This window comes from Schistocerca americana, chromosome X, assembly GCF_021461395.2.
Source record: "Schistocerca americana isolate TAMUIC-IGC-003095 chromosome X, iqSchAmer2.1, whole genome shotgun sequence".
NCBI classification, from domain to species: domain Eukaryota; kingdom Metazoa; phylum Arthropoda; class Insecta; order Orthoptera; family Acrididae; genus Schistocerca; species Schistocerca americana.
Window position 1 is genome coordinate 208,502,452 of NC_060130.1, and position 18,878 is coordinate 208,521,329.

Sequence of the window (18,878 nt, forward strand, 5' to 3'; positions counted from 1 at the left end):
GTATGGACCTGACTAATGTCTAAAGTGGTGCTGGAGGGAACTGACACTGTGAATCCTGCATGGATGTCCATAAATCCGTAAGAGTACGAGGGGGTGTAGATTCCTTCTGAACAGCACGTTGCAAGGCATCCCAGATATGTTCATGTATTGGGAGTCCGGTGGCAAGTGGAAGTGTTTAAATTCAAAAGAGTGTTCCCGCAGCCACTCTGTAGCAATTCTGGACATGTGGGGTGCCACATTGTCCTGCTGGAATTGCCTAAGTCCATTAGAATGCACAATGGACATAAATGGATGCAGGTGATCAGACAGGATGCTTATGTAAGTGTCACTTGACAGAGTCATATCCAGACAAATCAGGGGTACAATATCACTCCAACTGCACACACCGCACACCATTACAGAGCCTCCACCAGCTTGAACAGTCCGCTGCTGACAGGCAGGGTCCATGGAGTCATGAGGTTGTCTCCATATCCATACACACCCATCCGCTCAATACAATTTGAAATGTCAGACCAGGCAAGATGTTTCCAGTCATCAACAGACCAATGTCGATGATGACAGGCTCATGTGAGGCATAAAGCTTCGTCCTGCAGGCGTCAAGGGTACAAGAGTGGGCCTTCAGGTCCAAAAGCCCATATCGATGATGTGTCATTGAATGGTTCGCACACTGACACTTGCTGATGTCACAGCACTGAAATCTGCAGCAATTTGCGGAGGGTTGCATTGGAACCATGTTTTAATGAGGAAGTAATTTTCATACAAGTTTATCAGTAATTTCTCCCAGTATAGATCATAAAAATTATACAACATGAGACAAGAATTAAAATGAAGCCTATTTCAGTTAATATTATTTCTCAAAAATTAATTTTCACTTCTGAATTTGAAGTTTTGTGCACTATGATTTGATGCAATATTTTATTTTCATTTAATCCAACAACATAAATAAATTAGGTACACTGTTGTGTAGTATTAACGAACACATCACGCCTTCAGCTGTTTATGAGGATGAGGTAATTTTCGATCACCGATTTTGATATTACACAACAGCAATAAATACATACCAGCAACTTATCACCAGGAACATCCCATTCTAGTGCTGTCACTATAGCCTTGTTAGAAATAACCCTGTAATACAAAAATGTACATATTACACAATTTCACTGCAACAAGTATAGCAAAGCAGTCTGCAATACCAAAATAGAATTTTAATGTTAAATAGATAGACAGTTTGTGAGAGTAATACTGACAGCAAAAATGTCATGCTCATAAAACATCAACTATAAGAAAGAATTAGGGAGAGGGAGAGGTTCATCTCTCCTAACAATGGTAACAGCATTTTAATTGGAGCAAAGGGAGATGGAAGGAAGGTAGGTTAGGGTGTAATGGCCAATTAGTCTTGAAGCCTAGATGAGGATAGTAAAGGAAATTAGACACACACACTTTGAAGAAACCGTCCAACATCCATCTCAAATTATACACGAGATACTGTGGAACACCTAAAGAAAATTGCCAGATGAAGTTTGTTTTAATTAGGATATGGGGAGAAAAGAATTTTGGTCTTCTTCATGGACATGTTCCAGTAGTCACCAGGTATTATTTATGGGAACAAAACAAAAAAAATCAAATGAAATGGGCTGCCAGAACCTACTACTGAAAAGACTTCAGAGTTTGAAGCAATGCTAAAATTAAGTAAGCTTATTGCTTAGAAAATTGTGCTAAATATTTTTAATTTTAGATGTTTAGATTTCGTGAATTTGTGAGGTCTGTTCAAAAAATTTCGGAACTTTCGTAATTTGACACCCAAGGTATGTTGGAGAAAAATGCAGTTGGCATCCCTGCATACACCTGTGGTGGTGCGGAGCGTGGTGTGGTGGAGTGGGGTGGGGTGGGGTGGGGTGGGGTGTGTAGAGGGAGAGAGGAAGCTGGTTTGCTGGCTAGGAAAGAGGGGGGAAGGGATGGTAGGTGCACTGACTAGACATGTGATGCACAGGTGTTGGATCTGATGGGGAGCATTGCACGATGAAGGGGATGTAGAGTTATGAATTGAGAGGGGGTGATAGGATGTAGGAAGCGGAAACTGTTGGGTGAAAGGTGTATGGCCAGTGGGTTAATGAAAATTGAGGCAAGGAGGGTTATTGGAATGAAGGACGTGTTGCAAGAATAATTCTCATGTGTGCAGTTCAAAGAAGCTGCTGGTGGAGGGAAGGATAGAGATGGTCCAGGTTGTGAAGCAGCCAAAGAAATAGACCATGTTGTGCACAGCTGCACATTGTGCCAGCAGGTGTTCAACACTGTATTTGGCTGCAGTTTGTCGGTGGCCATTCATTCTGATGGACAGCTGGATGGTTGTCACACCAAAATAAAAATATGTGCAATGATTGGAGCAGAGTTGGTTTATGCCAAGGCTGCTTCCACAGGTGGCCTTGACTCTGATGGGCTAGGATAAATCTGTGATAGGACTGGAGTAAGAAGTGTTTGGTGGGTGAAGTGGGTAGGTCTTGCATCTGGGTATTTTATAGAAATATGGTCCCTGTGGCAAGGGGATGGGAGTGGGAGTGGCATAGGAATGTAGGTTGGGTGGTCTACAGAACTCCACAGAGGGATGGGAAGGATCTTGTACAGGCTCTCTCTCATTTCAGGACGAAAGGTAATCAAAGCCCAGAAGAAAGATATGGCTCAGTTGTCCCAGTCCAGGGCGATATTGTGCGACTAGGGGGTTACTCCTTTGTGGTTGATTCTTGGGGATGATGGGAGGATTAGGTGCGCGCGAGGATATGGCATGGTAAATATGTTTGCAGACTGGGTTTAGGAAGTAGCACCCTTGTGAGACCTTCAGCATACTGGGCAAGAGAGTTCTCATCAATACACCATCCACGAGTGGCCAGGCTGCATGGAAGAGATATCTTGGTGTGGGAGAGATAACAGCTGTCAAAATGCAGACAGATACTGTTGGTGGTTACTGGGTTTAATATGGACAGAGGTGTGGATGGGGCTCTCAGAGAGATGGATGTCAATGTCCAGGATGTTGACACACTGAGCTGAGAATGACCATGTGAAGCAGGTGGGGGAGAAGCTGTCAAGGTTCTGAAACACTTGAGGATAGTGTGTCTTGGCCCTGAGTCCAGACCCTGAAAATATCATCAATGGACCTGAACCACAGAAGGGTCTTAGGGTTTTGAGAGGCTAGGAAGGTTTCCTTTAAGTGGTCCATAGAAAAACTGGCACAATAGTGTCATGCAGATGTCCATGGCTGTGCTGTGAATTTTTTTTATCTACCTTTGCCTCAAAGGAGAAATAGCTGTGTATCAGGATGTAGTTGGTAACAAGTAAGAGGAATGAGGTAGTGGGTTTAAAGTCTGAAGGACGTTGGGAAGGGTAGTGTTTAATAGTTACTACTTGCCACATCCTTTAAAACTCCCTCCGAACACTCTATGATACCCAGAATCCAAACAAACCCAGAACACTGTTGTTCACCTTGCCACCAAAAATACCAATCCCATAGAAGTTTCAGTCCTATCTAAATGCCTCATCTTGAGCCCCACACCCGAGTTTAACCATGCTGGGCTTCCCAAAGACCTACTCTTTTTCTCCCGAACCCTGCAGTGGGAACATTTGTTTACCACAAATTCCTCCAACCAAAGTCCCACTGTCCCGACACTTAACCTTGCCTCTCTCAGTTCATACTACCATCTACCTGTCGGCCCCCTCCCACACACACACACACACACACACACACACACACACACACACACACACACCTAACAATCCCGTGGTCACCTTCCCAAACTCCTTATTACCTCCAACTTGGCCTCACCATCCTTCCCCAGGTCAAATCCTAAAAATACTAACATTTCGTCATAGGAAAGGACAGCCTTACATAACCTCAAAACAGATCCAGACCTAATCATCCTCCTGGCAGACAACAGCTCCACCACTGCTGTGATGAATTTCAATGGCTACCAGAGAGTATGCTTCTGCCAACTGTCGGACTCCTCCATCTACAATCTCTGCCATATTAATCCCACTTCAGAACTCCAACATAACCTCCAATCCCTACCGAAATCATTAGGTCAATACCAGAACCTCTCCCATGATTCCACCTCCCTCCTCACCCAAAGGACACCCCACACACATACTCTCCAAAATCCATAAACCCCAACAATCCTCGACACCCCATAGGTGGTTATCGTGCTCCTGCTGAGAGAATTTGCACTCTTGTTGACCAGCACCTCCAACCAATCACCCAAAACCTAGCCTCTCACAGTAAATACACACACCACTTCATTTACTGATTCTCAACCATCCCCACCCATTTTACCTCCAGGATCCCTATTCATCACTGTAGACCCCAACACCCTACACAGCAACACCCTTCATGTCCATGGCCTTGCTGCTATCTAACACTACCTCTCCCAACTTCCTTTAGACTCAGGCCTCATTCCTCATACACCGTACCAACTATATCCTGATACACAACTACTTCTCCTTTAAGGCAAAGGCATATAAACAAGTCTGCGGCTCAGCCATGGGCACCCACATAGCAAACTTCTGTGTCTACCTTCTAATGGACCATCTAGAGGAAACCTTCCTAGCCTCCCAAACACCTTGTTTGCTTACTGATATCTTCATGATCTGGACTCAGGGCCAAGAGATCCTATCCTCATTCCTCCACAACCTTAACACCTACTACCCCATCTGCTTCATGTGCCCCTTCTCAACACAAATTGCCACTTTCCTGGACATACAACCCCAACCCCAACCCTAACCCTAACCTTAACACTCCCACCCAACTCCCACCCCCCACCCCTGAATCAGCCACAGACGTGTGCCCCCTCATCACCCATTGTCACCCTGGACTGGAACAACTGAACCATATTTTTTGTCATGGCTTCGATTATCTATCATCATGTTCTGAAATGGACATCCTATCCAAGATCCTTCCCACCTCTCCTACGGTGGTGATCCATTGCCCACCCAACCTACACAACATACTAGTCGATCTCTATGCCACTCCCTCTCCCAACTTCTTGCCACAGGGCTCATATTCCTGTGGAAAACACAGGCACAAGACCTACCCAATCCATTCAACAGCACTTCCTGCCCAGTCCTGGCAAACAGCACTTCCTGCTCCAGTCCTGCCACAGGCTTATAGGACCCCACCACATGGAGGCACAACGTGCTGTTCAGCATAACATGGTAGACTTCAATGGCTGCATCACAACCTGTGCCATCTGGATCCTTCTCTCCACCACCAGCTTCTTTGAACTACACAGATAGAAATTATCCTTCCAGCACATCCTTCACTCTAGTAATCCTCCTTGCTTTAATTTCCATTAACACACTGTCCCCACTCCCTCCAACAACAGTTTCCCCTTCCTCCATCCTGTCATCACCTCACAATTTGTGTCACCTTGTCACCTTCATCGTGCAACATTCCCCATCTGCTATGACATCCATGCATCACATCCCTAGCCTGTGCACCTGCCATGTTTTCCTCCCCCATTCCTAGCCAGCAAACCGGCTACCTCCCTCCAAGCTACTAGCTACTCACCTCCCACCCCTATTCCTGCCTCCCGCCACTCCCCCCCCCCCCCCCTCTACCAGCCACACTCCATACAACCACACCCAACCCCATCTTCACATTGTGTCTCCAGCTGGCACCATGTAGAGGCACAGATATCTCTCTCTCTCTCTCTCTCTCTCTCTCTCTCTCTCTCTCTGTGTGTGTGTGTGTGTGTGTGTGTGTGTGTGTGTGTGTGTTTCTTCAATGTCTTCTGTATGTGCTAAGGGATGGGGAGGATTAAATTAATGGATTTTGCTTGGGTAACATGAGCAGCTCGGGAAATAAAAGTGCATCTGTACAAGCCTAATTCAACTGGCATTGGGCATGTGTACCAGAGGTTACTCGTTAATGATTGTCACACAACAGCTGTCCACCTCATCACACACAGTGAGCTTTGATGTTGACAGCTTTGTTTTCCCTTTTTGTAGATTTGTATCAGCCTTACCAACAATACAGTTAAGACAAAATCTTCCTTTCCTGTGACACACAGTATTCCATTTTCACATCAGACAGTAGCAGCTGAAGCACTCCTGCAATTTTTGGTTATACAGGATTGGCAGCACTGATCATTCCTCAGCTTGGCAACCCAAAGTTTGTTTGTGTTTTGCAGTGGACAGTTCAACGTGTCTACAAGCAGTGATGTAATACATATAGCCACAAAACATGATGTCAGAATTGTTTTCCAAAAAAGATCCTGAATGACAGGAAACGGAGACATGTTTCACAGCTTGTGAATCAAAATCACTTCCAAACCTGACAGCAATTGCTGCAGGCAGTGAATGAAGGTCCATTACCCCCTGTTAGTGAGAGAATATTATGATGGGAACTGCATGCAATGAACATTTGGAGCCAGCTGGTGTGGCCGAACGGTTCTAGGCACTTCAGTCTGGAACCGCGCTGCTGCTATGGTCGCAGGTTCGAATCCTGCCTCAGGCATGGATATATGTGATGTCTTTAGGTAAGTTAGGTTTAAGTAGTTCTACGTCTAGGGGACTGATGACCTCAGACGTTAAGTCCCATAGTGCTTAGAGCCATCTGAACCATTTTTGAACATTTGGAGTCCGTCACCTAGCAAGAGACGTTGCTCACACAGGAACATAAAGACGTCAACAGTAAAGTTCATCGGGCTGGAAGAATATGTGACTGGTTTCTTGAACACTCCCCCACCCAATTACATCTGAATTGCCTTGCAAAATCACCTAACTTGAATCCCCCAGAAATTATGTGTGACATGTTGGAACAGTGGGTGAAACGCTGACATCAGCATCCCCGCAATTTGGTGGAACTGTGCAATCAAATCCTCAGTGAATGCTTTAACCTGGATGCGATGCCCTGCACTACCTTATGGCCATACTTCCTAACCAAATTCAGGTGGTTATCAATTCCAGGGGTGAAAATACACAATATTAAATGATTCTTGTACATATTTTTCAAGGGGCGATTAATTTTTCGTCCAGTGAACTTACTTTCCACACAATGATGCTGCACCTCTTCTTTAATTCACAAGCATATTGTGTGTGTGTGTGTGTGTGTGTGTGTGTGTGTGTGTGTGTGTGTGTGTGTGTGAGCTCGGGAGGGGAGGGGGGGGGGGGGGAGGAGGGTCCATTGGGATTAAATAATTTCCTCATGCAGACATCAATTTGCATTCCCTATGTAGATCAGTCATCATCTGATTCTTTAGATAAAAATCAGTGAAAGGTGTCTGTAAGTTTCTCCTAGATGTGTGAAGCTGATGCCTTTCTTATTTAGACAGTTTTGAACGTGGCTGTCTGTCAGTAAACATATATAAGTTTCAATGTGGACGTAACATTGCCAACCGGTTGCAAGTAATTGTTTAATATATTTACCCAGGTATCGACACCCTAATTTAAAATTCCTACAAAATAATATATAGTAAATTAAGTTTGGCAGAAACATTAACCAAGATGAAAAATGCCATAACATAGAAAGGTTACTTACGTAAAGTTATATTCTGAGAAGGCAATATTCAATATTTAGAGCAGACTGCTCAACTCAAAAATTAAAAACTTTCCAGTCTTTGGTACATACACCTTGCAAGTAACATCAGACTGAGCGGCTTACATTGCTGCTATGAAAACAATACACAAGTTGCGCTACCTATTACGCATGGACAGTGACATATGCCCATTTGTAAGTTATTGTTACTAGAAAAGGCAACTTTACATCCATATTTTTTAATTAGAAGATGATGAATACTATAAGAAATTGGGCATAAAAATGGAACCGCAAAATCTTCCTTCTATTCGTTACTGTCAGAAACAGCACTGATGCCTAAAGTAGTCGCTTTAGCATCAGTTTTAATTTTGAAGATGTTTTCAACTAACAAGAGATCAATACCATTATTAACTGCAATAGTTTTTATTAAACTGTTCCTTGTTTTGGCCACAGTGTTTAACTTTTCTCTTTCTTCTTATTGGGGTGACATTAAGAGTTGTGAGTGAGGTACTGCATTCATATCCCTTGTCTTTCTTGGTAGTATGGAGGAGACTAATAGCATTATCTATTGAACATGACTGAATCTACTCTTTCAGGTACACCTGTTCACACCAGCTTCAGCTGTAACAGCCAGGTTAGACTAAGCCGTTTTCTGAGTAAATTTTTTGATCACAAAATTGAATGGTGACACAAACGCACATGCAAACACGCACGCGCACACACACATGCGCACACGCACACATGCACACACGCACACACGCGCACGCGCGCCCACATACACACACACACACACACACACACACACACAAACGCGCGCGCACGCGCGCCCACACACACACACACACACACACACACACACACACACACACACACACACCTAGCGTGATACAAAGATATATTACTGTACTGGGAATAAAAGGATGAAATTTATGACAGAATAAATAAGTCATTATTTACCACACTTGGGTAATACCAGAGACTGTAATGTCGGCGTAAGAATAGCCATTTGTACAGTACACCCTGCAACTCCAATGTTTCACTTCCATAACACTTTCTACATACTATTCTTGTTTCAGCTCTTCCACATTTATCAAATCACAGGAGGACGGATATGGTGTCTGTTCTTTCGGACATGTCCGAAAGAACAGACACCATATAAGTATATAGTTCTGGCAATACCGGCCATGACCTTCTTCTTCTGTGCAGATGCACACATATTCCCTGAACTGTTATGGGACTTGGTAAGAATGTCTTCATGAGTAATGAGTGTGTTGGTGTGAGACACTACGAATGTAGTGTGTGGACATACAAGGTGAGAATGTGGGTCTCACAGGAGGCGTGCACGAGATAGTCCCTGCAGTCGCCCTGTCCTCTGTGCCCTCGATGGCTCAGAGGGATAGAGCATCTGTCATGTACGAAGAAGATCCCAGGTTCGAGACCCTGTTGGGGCACACATTTTCACCTGTCCCCATTGATATATATCAACGCCCATCAACAGCTGAAGGTATTAATATAATTCTAATTTCGTTCTAGACAGCTGCAGGTCATCAATGGTGTCTGTTTTTTCGGACATGTCCGAAAAAACAGACATCATATCCATAAAAGTATAATACAACAAGGGTGAGGCACCACAAACTTCAGTCGCCTCTTCTAAATGCAAGTCGTTAAACAGTGCCTCCTGGGGAAAAACATCTACCTCCATGTGCAATTTACAAAGCTTACGGTAAAAAATGACATGTTGTCTAGCTGCCAACTTGGATTCTTGATCTGTCAAGTTCAAATGCATTTGACCAGTTAAGTTGTAATGACAGACTGGAAGCTGGAATGACAAACCCATCATAGCTGACCTACATAGATTGATATGGAATACAGTATTCATCTAATACACTAGAGTCTCCAAAGTTTTCTTAAAAGTCATGATCAAAGTTCACACTGTTGTCTCCCTATAATACCACACAGTATAGTGAATTCAGGCAAAACTTACAGATGATTTTGTAACTGTAACCAGTATCACTGGCAAACTCATCTTAAAATCAGGCAAAAGCAGAGTACTATGAAGTAAATAACAAAAACTTTAACAGAAACATCAACATATGTCTTCAAATGAAGAAAGTCTCATATTACATACTTGTGACAATGCCATGGCACATTCAGGTCTGCTATGTAAACATGTGAACCCCAGCTTTTGCCCCAACAGTCTTCAAGTTCAGTAATTGCAGAGAATGCAACGATGCTTTGGCTTGATATACAACACAATGTGCGTCCATCATGTAAGCTGTAAAAAATAAAGCAAAGACAAACGTAAGCATCAAAAAAATTACAGTCACATGGTAGTTTTTAGGTGAACATGCATTCATGGTCAAATATTTCCATTTCAGAAAATGAGAATCACAATTCCATAAGCTTATGGATTAACTTACCCTTTGTTTTAGCAGCGAACATTCATTAAGAGCCTCTTTCATGCCCTATGCATTACAGCTTTCATTCTCGTAGATCAAGTCTAGTTACTATTTATGTATTCTTTTCATCCCATTAATTATCAATTACACATAAAGAAATGAAACATTTATCTGCCATTTCAAAAGACTATATTATGATAACTGTCAAGGAAACTTTTAATAAACTTGTTTAGTCCTGCAAGGAAGATATGTCACTATTAATTCTGCAAGTATTGCAGAAAGCAAGTAACACTTCCCACAATGACTCATCTTAGTTTTCGAATTAAATAATTGACTGTTGCGTTAGACACAATTCCAGCAGAAAAACACAAACAAATACACACACACACACACACACACACACACACACACACACACACACACACACACACACACACACAGAGAGAGAGAGAGAGAGAGAGAGAGAGAGAGAGAGAGAGAGGAGGGGGGGGGGGGGGCAGTTGGGTAGAGGAATGGGCAGAGTGAGTAGAGAAGGAGGGCTGTAGAGAAGGAACCTGCAATAAGTTAAGGGCAGCTGATCCAATGAAGGAAATAAGATGACTTCAGATGTTTGAAAGGATGGAATTCATTCTTTCAGAAGATATATATAACTTTCACGAAATGAATCAAATGCACGTAAGTTAAATGAATAACTGTTGGACCAAAATCAATGAAAATGTAATGACATGAAATGATACTGCACCAGACTGGAACTCAACTTGAATTTCCTGCTCACTGTTAGCAGTCACCCACACCATTTGTCTATCTGAGCACAACTCCAGGAATGACTCAAACTTTTGTTGTTACTTGTGTTTCCACACAATTTTGGAAAGCTACTACCAGTGTTTTTCCTATAGGGTTTGCAGGTACCACAGATTTTGCATATCTAAACAGTTTGCACTGATATCATTTCATGACACTGCATCATCATTTCTTTCATCCTCATTGATCCATTACTTTCATCTCATTGTGTTTAATTCATTTCATCCCTTGTCACAGGGTAACTGACAGAGCTCTAGTGACTCTCTCCCCCCAATGGTGCTACTCCCATATACCCCAGGGGACAATCCCTAATAGTAGTGTTCAGATATAGGTGGAAACATCAGCAGCAATGAAAGTTTGTGTCGGGCCTGACAGTATGCTCAGATAGCCTACTGTTTAGGGCAGCCACTAGGGATAAGCTGGAAACTCATGCCACTACGGAGATGTACAACAGAACTTTTATTTCATAAGTACAGGACTGGACAAGGAATTTAATAGAGTAATTGGAGGAATTTTCTCCACACAAACTTTAGTGAATTGCATGGCACTGGTATAGTAGATTTTCTGGTGGTCAGATATACTAAGATATTTGCACACTGAGAATTCAGTATGATACTGGAACAACAGATGTGATATCTAAGGCAAAACTTATGTTCAACACAGACATTATAGAGGTGTGTGGACCAATAACTGTCGGCACAGTAATATTAACAGAGAAATTTTGTCAACAATTAGAACACTCAGAAATTCATCTATGGGAGTTTACACTTTGGTAATGGAGGGCTAAGAGAAAGAACATGGAACTACGTTGTTCAAGGTGTCACAGACTACTACCATACATTTTCTGTATGTCTAAGAGCCCAGGTATTATTATTTACTTATCATCAAAGAATCAATTACATTAGTGGTATCAACGCAAGGGAAACATGTAATGAGTTAGGAACTGAAAAAGAATAATAATGAATCCTTCCACACCCTAGACAGAAACTAACAATGAAGGAAGACACACACACACACACACACACACACACACACACACAGACATATATGATCATGTCACATATGTGTCAAAAATAATATTGATAGAAATACTGGACATGGATTTAGGAAGATTTTTTGAAAAGTAGCATTCTACAATAACAGGATGATACACAAGGAGATCCCATTACATATTTAATATAAAAATTACAAAATAATTTTAGACACAGTACCTATTGTAAGATATGGTGAACAAGTTTGGAGCAGAAGTTTATTGACAGAAGTGCAAATCATGTTACAGGTTTTCACATAAACCAGTTATCATTAGACAAATTTTGTGCCTTAATTTCATCCTAGAAAGCACCTCATGTCAAGATCCATCATACATTCTTTGTAATGCATTTGAGTAACTCAAGTCATCTTGGTGTACTCAGTAGCATGAAAAGTACTTATTATACATCATGGTGCCATGCAAAGAAACAAGAATTATGGCATGTACTTGATAATATTAAACACAGGTCAAAAATGGAAAAATAAATTTAAAAAAAGTGATTTGGAGGGTATTTCATCAAAATTAGAGAATCTGGTGTGCTGCTCCTCTTTGTCTGAACATACTTAACGCTTTGCAAATCATAGAATATGCAGCTACAAATGATGCTGAGCAATCAGCGGCTTAGAATATCATACATAACAAAATAGGTAAGCATTAATTTAGTAGAAGCCATTCTAAACAAAATTAAAATCTACAAACATTTAACACATCCATGTAATTGATGAGTCAGCCATTAAACAATGCATTAAGATACGTCTCTATGAGTTAATGATAGAATATAGGGGCAATAAGTAACTGCTTTGGCAAAATAATGGGCTCCTCGATGTGGTTACTTGACTTTTTGTTTTGGTACATCAGCTGAATAAAACAAAGAACAGTTAGGAAACTGAGGGCTGATAATGGAATGATTCACATGATCCTATTTCTAATGTATCATGGTATTCTCAGTATCATGTAGAATTCTACACTGAAAAGTGTAAATTCATCAGGAAGATTAATCCTAAAGCCTATGTCAGGAAATCCAACTGAACATGAGGTTCTTGTACACCTGTAATTCATATACTAAATCATAGAAAGGTGGTGCCTTTTCAAAATATTGCTACAAATCTATAACACCAACCAAGTTTCCAGTTATACATCTCAAAAAATATCACCAACAAACTGTTTCACTTGATCCTGGAAGTTTAAGAAAATTATACAGAAATCTAAACAGAACTTTACTCCTTCCAGTAACTGAAGATTCTGTTTGCATCACGAATAGTAACAATGCTGCTGTTGCTGCTGATTAAAAGTTTCAGGAGACTAAACACTGAGTAGTGAGAGTACGAGGCTGGACATAGGGACCAGCCTGGTATTTACCTAGCAATTGGCAAATGTTTTGAAAATCACGAAGACTTCATGGAAAATGCTTTTCAATATGAACTTTCAGTAGCAAAAAGGTATGTTTTGAACACTGAAGATGTGTTAAATACATTTTGTGATGCAAATATCAAATGTGAGTGTGTGTGGAATGACAGTTACTGCAGGCCAAGAAAACCATTCAAATTACAGTGCTGTCATCCCTAATTCATGCTGACGATAAATAATAAATTCCAAGCTCTGGATTCTGACAAATTTACCTCTGACTCACTTTTATCAGACTTGTCCAATAATGCAGAAATTTGTGTGAATACGCCAAAGTTGTCACAAAGCAAACAAGTGCAGCAAGAAAACATGACCAAAAAATGCATGACATTACTATATTATCTGACAGTCATGGAAGGGAAGTAGCAGCAATCGTGGCAAGCAGTCAACCTTGTTTCAATGTCATGGGTATCATTAAGCCCAGTGCCCCCCTCCCCCTCAAGGAAGTACTGAAAGGCTGTGAGAAGATGTTACGAGTAAAGCCTGGTAGTGACTGAGTGTCAGTTGGAGGTGCTAACTATGTGTATAGGAACAAGAGCTAACATGCAGACACTGTTTTTAGGGAAGTTTTTGCAAAAAACACCTGAAGTGGGTGCATCACAAACTTTGTATCATGGAAAATTCTTGTGTTAATCACAGAGTACATCTATATCTATATCTACATCTACATCCTCCGCAAGCAGTCATACAGTGCGTGGTGGAGGGTACCCTGTACCACTAATATCCACTTCTTTACCTGTTTCACTCTGAAATAGAGCGAGGGAAAAACTACTGTCTATACGCCTACGTATACGTATCAGCCCTAATTTCTCATATCTTATCTTTGTGGTCCTTAAACAAAATGTATTTGGGCAGGAGCCCATGAACATAAGTCTTCAGAAAATCTGCAATGATTCTGCCAATGCAATATTTGTGCAGACAGTTATGTAAGATTTTTACCAGAGAAAAATCACCAAAAAGCTATATCTTTTCAGAAGTTGTTATTTGTACTTTGAGGACCTGACGAAAACTCAAGTTGTTATCAAGTCTTCAAAGTACACACTCCACCAAAACGTCATGGGACCCAGGTATTGAGTGCCCTGCAACATGCATCGATATATCTGATTCTCTATATACGGACTGCATAGGAGCTTGAAGTGGCGTTACTAATATACCAAAACTGGTTGTGTAAATAAAATGATAATTTCTAAAAACATACGGCAGTTTGGTGATCTTTCTCTGGTAAATATGTGGCCAGCCACTGTCCTGTAGTCACAATACAACAACAGAGACAGTACTGTAAGAGGTCATTTCATCAGGCATGTTCTCCACAGGAACATAAAGGGTAAAAATGCAATGACAACTGAAATTCAGAACATTACAAAAATGTGTTCTAATAGCAAGGTCATGGCAACACATCTGCAAAATTTCTGGTGAACAGTGACTGTCATGTCACCTACAGTGGAAGTCATGGTGCCCACAGCAGCAGAGATTAAGTCACCTACAGAAGAGGGCAGGTCAACACAGATGTTCCCAGGTCACTTACACATGAGCCCAGGGTCACCCCCAGCAGAGGATCCTACATCAGCAGTGGAGGAGCCTAGATCTGCAGTAGAAAACACTACACCTTCATCTTCATCCATACGTTGCAAACCACCGTACAGTGGATGGCGGAGTGTACCTTGTATCACTACAAGTCATTTCCTCTCCTGTTGCATTTGTAAATAGAGCGAGGGAAAAATGACTGTCTAAAAGCCTCTGTACGAGACCTAACTTCTCGCATATTATCTTCATAGCCCTTACACATAATGTATGAGGGTTGCCCAGAATGTAAAGCACTGAATTTTTTTCCTTCGACAATTCTTTATTGAACATAATGAGAATTACACACACGAAAGAATGGTGTTTTATCTACACACCCCATTTTTCCACATAATCTCCAGCCCATTCTATGGCCTTCCTTCAGCGCAAAACAAGGATGTGTATTCCCTGTCAGTACCGATCTTTGTCTGGAGCCAGTGCTTAACCTCCTAATCGTCGTCAAAATTTCTTCCACGAATGGCATCCTTTAATGGCCCAAACAAGTGGCAGCTCACTGCAACATGTCAGGTGTGACAGCCGTTGATGGTCTCCCTGACTGCTGCAAATTGTGGAGCTCTGCCGAATCACCTTCTAATGATCTCACCTTCTGATGATCTCACCTTCATGCGCAGCAACTAACTGTACTCCTGTTGACAGTAGATGCTCCATTGACTTTGCACAAGTGTTTGTGAATATTCCCCACAGTTTCTTTCTCTGCAATGAGAAATTCAATGAAGGCCCATTTTTTTGTTTGTAACATGTATCACCTACAGAAGCCAGTTTGGAACTGTCCTGCAGCTATGCTACCTCTTGGAAGTGACGGAAACTTGGTGCGCTCACTCAGGAGACTTCAAATAATACATACGTAACATTTCACATTTGTAGCATTGTATTTGAATGAGAAAAAATGTGGTGCATTACTTTCTGGGCAACCCTCGTACATCTACAGCAGTAGAATTATTCTGCAGTTAGCCTCAAATGGTTCTATAAATCTGTGCAATAGCTCCTGTTTCAATATCTTCCTTCAATCCAACACTTGAAGAGTACTCAAGAATGGGTTGCAATAGTGTTTTATATGCCATCTCCTTTATGAATGATCTAAATTTCCCAAAATTCTCCCAATAAAAATGAAGTCTAGCATTCACCTTCCCTACTACCAAACTTATGTGCTCATTCTACTTCATACCACTTTGGAATGTAACACCTTGATATTTAATGGAAGTGACTGTATCAAGCTGCAACCTACTAATGCTGTATTCGAACATTAAAAGACTGTTTTTCCTACTCATCCGCATTAACTTACATTTTTCTACATTTAGAGGAAGTTGTCATTCAACACCCCATCTAGAATCTTATACAGGGTGAGTCACCTAACGTTACCGCTGGATATATTTCGTAAACCACATCAAATACTGATGAATCGATTCCACAGACCGAACGTGAGGAGAGGGGCTAGTGTAATTGGTTAATACAAACCATAAAAAAATGCACAGAAGTATGTTTTTTAACACAAACGTACATTTTTTAAATGGAACCCCGTTAGTTTTGTTAGCACATCTGAAAATACAAACAAATACGTAATCATTGCCATTTGTTGCATTGTAAAATGTTAATTACATCCGGAGATATTGTAACCTAAAGTTGACGCTTGAGTACCACTCCTCCGCTGTTCGATCGTGTGTATCGAAGAGCACCGAATTACGTAGGGATCCAAAGGGAACGGTGATGGACCTTAGGTACAGAAGAGACTGGAACAGCACATTACGTCCACATGCTAACACCTTTTTATTGGTGTTTTTCACTGATGCACATGTACATTACCATGAGGGGTGAGGTACACGTACACACGTGGTTTCCGTTTTCAATTACGGAGTGGAATAGTGTGTGTCCCGACATGTCAGGCCAATAGATGTTCAATGTGGTGGCCATCATTTGCTGCACACAATTGCAATCTCTGGCGTAATGAATGTCGTACACGCCGCAGTACATCTGGTGTAATGTTGCCGCAGGCTGCCACAATACGTTGTTTCATATCCTCTGGGGTTGTAGGCACATCACGGTACACATTCTCCTTTAACGTACCCCACAGAAAGAAGTCCAGAGGTGTAAGATCAGGAGAATGGGCTGGCCAATTTATGCGTCCTCCACGTCCTATGAAACGCCCGTCGAACGTGTACCTCACCCCTCATGGTAATGTACATGTGCGTCAGTGAAAAAGACCAATAAGAAGGTGTTAGCATGTGGACGTAATGTGCTGTTCCAGTCTCTTGTGTACCTAAGGTCCATCACTGTTCCCTTTGGATCCCTACGTAATTCGATGCTCTCCGATACACACGATCGAACAGCGGAGGAGTGGTACTCAAGCGTCAACTTTCGGTTACAATATCTCCGGATGTAATTAACATTTTACAATGCAACAAACGGTACTGATTACGTATTTGTTTATATGTTCAGATGTGCTAACAAAACTAACGGGATTCCTTTTAAAAAAATGTAGGTTTGTGTTAAAAAACATACTTCCGTGCATTTTTTTACAGTTTGTATTAACCAATTACACTAGCCCCTCTCCTCACGTTCGGTCTGTGGAATCGATTCGTCAGTATTTGATGTGGTTCACGAAATATATCCAGCGGTAACGTTAGGTGACTCACCCTGTATATTGTTACAGCTACTCAGCGATGACACGTTCCAGTACACCATAGCAACATCAGCAAAAAGCTACAAATTGCTGTTCACTACATCCATCAGGTCATTTATGTATACAGAGAATAAAAGCAGTCCTGTCACACTTCCCTGAGGCACACCTGACAATATCTTTGTCTCTGATGAACGCTCGCTGTTGTGAACCGTGTACTGGTTTCTATTATTTAAAAAGTCTGAGACATTCACATATCTGGAAACCTAAACTGGACACACAGACCCCCATCAAAATCTTCTACAGTGGGGTACCATGTGAAATGCTTTCTGGAAAACTAGGAATATGGACTCTGCCTGTTGCCCTCCATCCATGGTTTACATGGTTTGTAGAATATTGTGTGAGAAAAGGGTAAGCTGAGTTTTGCACGAATGATGCTTCTAAATCCAGGGAAATTTGTTATATTTGAACTCAGAAGAAATTCTGCAGCAGAAATCAGTGTTAAGGATATTGGTCTGTAATCATGTGGCTCAGTTCTTTTACTTTTCTTATGTACACCTGCACTTTTTTCCTTCGCTTGGTACTTTTCATTGGGTGAGAGATTCACGATAAATGCAGGCTAAGTAATGCCAAAGAGTACTCTCTGTAAAAATGAATTTAGATTCCATCTGGACCTGGTGACTTATTTGGTTTCAACTCTTTCAGTTGCTTCTCTATGCCACAAGTGCCAGTTTCTATGTCCTCCATGTAGGAGTCTGTATGACAGTCAAACAACTGTACGCTTGGACAATCCTCTTGTGTGAATTATATCTTAAATGTGAAATTTGAAACTTCAGCTTTCCTTTTCCTGTCTTCTATTGCCACGCCAGACTGGTCAAAGAGTGAGTGGATAGATTCCTTCGGCCTACTTAGTAGCAGAAGACCCTACATTGGCGGTGGAGGACTCTAGATTTGAAGCAGAGGGCCATACCTCATATTGTTGCAGAGCATCCTACGCTGGCAGCTGAGGATCTTTCACTAGCAGAAAACGCCAAAGGGAAGACCTAAAAGGCTTAGAAAATATATAGTACTCAAACATTTTTGGTACCCTGCCTCAAAATTGGATCAGATATGACACAGCAAAGTGCAGCTCAATTGCTCCCAGTCTTGTTCTAGAAGCTTTCATATTTTTTTTATATACAGCATCCAAAATTTGACAAATAAATATTTTGAACTTGAAATTGCAGTTAATGCCACCAATGCTGATAGCACGTGTGTTATGGAAGACAGTGTAGAAATACTGCATTAGGTACTGTTAACATTAATCATCACAATTTGGCGAGTCAGTTCTATAGGAAGTGGAGGGGTTTGAATTTTTATTAATTCTAATGTTGAACACAAAAGGATGTGTAAGGCAGAAGCACTGAGTATTGAAAAGCATTTTGAAGCTGCTACTGTTCAACTGCATCGAGATTTGGGCCAAATAGTAATTACAGAAGTATACTGACCACCTAGTGTGGACACAGACACTTTCATGGATAAATTAAGAGT

At 41.5% G+C, this 18,878-nt stretch overlaps 1 protein-coding gene across 1 annotated transcript in view; it reads right to left on the minus strand.

Moving 5' to 3' along the window:
• Positions 1–18,878, minus strand: part of LOC124554840 (mediator of RNA polymerase II transcription subunit 16) — a 314,031-nt gene that overhangs the window by 262,450 nt on the left and 32,703 nt on the right. Inside the window, exons 2-3 of the mRNA XM_047128502.1 lie at positions 9,648–9,794; positions 1,062–1,125 (exon numbers count right to left, since the gene is read on the minus strand). Coding sequence (XP_046984458.1) covers positions 1,062–1,125; positions 9,648–9,794 — 211 coding nt within the window. The remainder of the gene's footprint in view (positions 1–1,061; positions 1,126–9,647; positions 9,795–18,878) is intronic.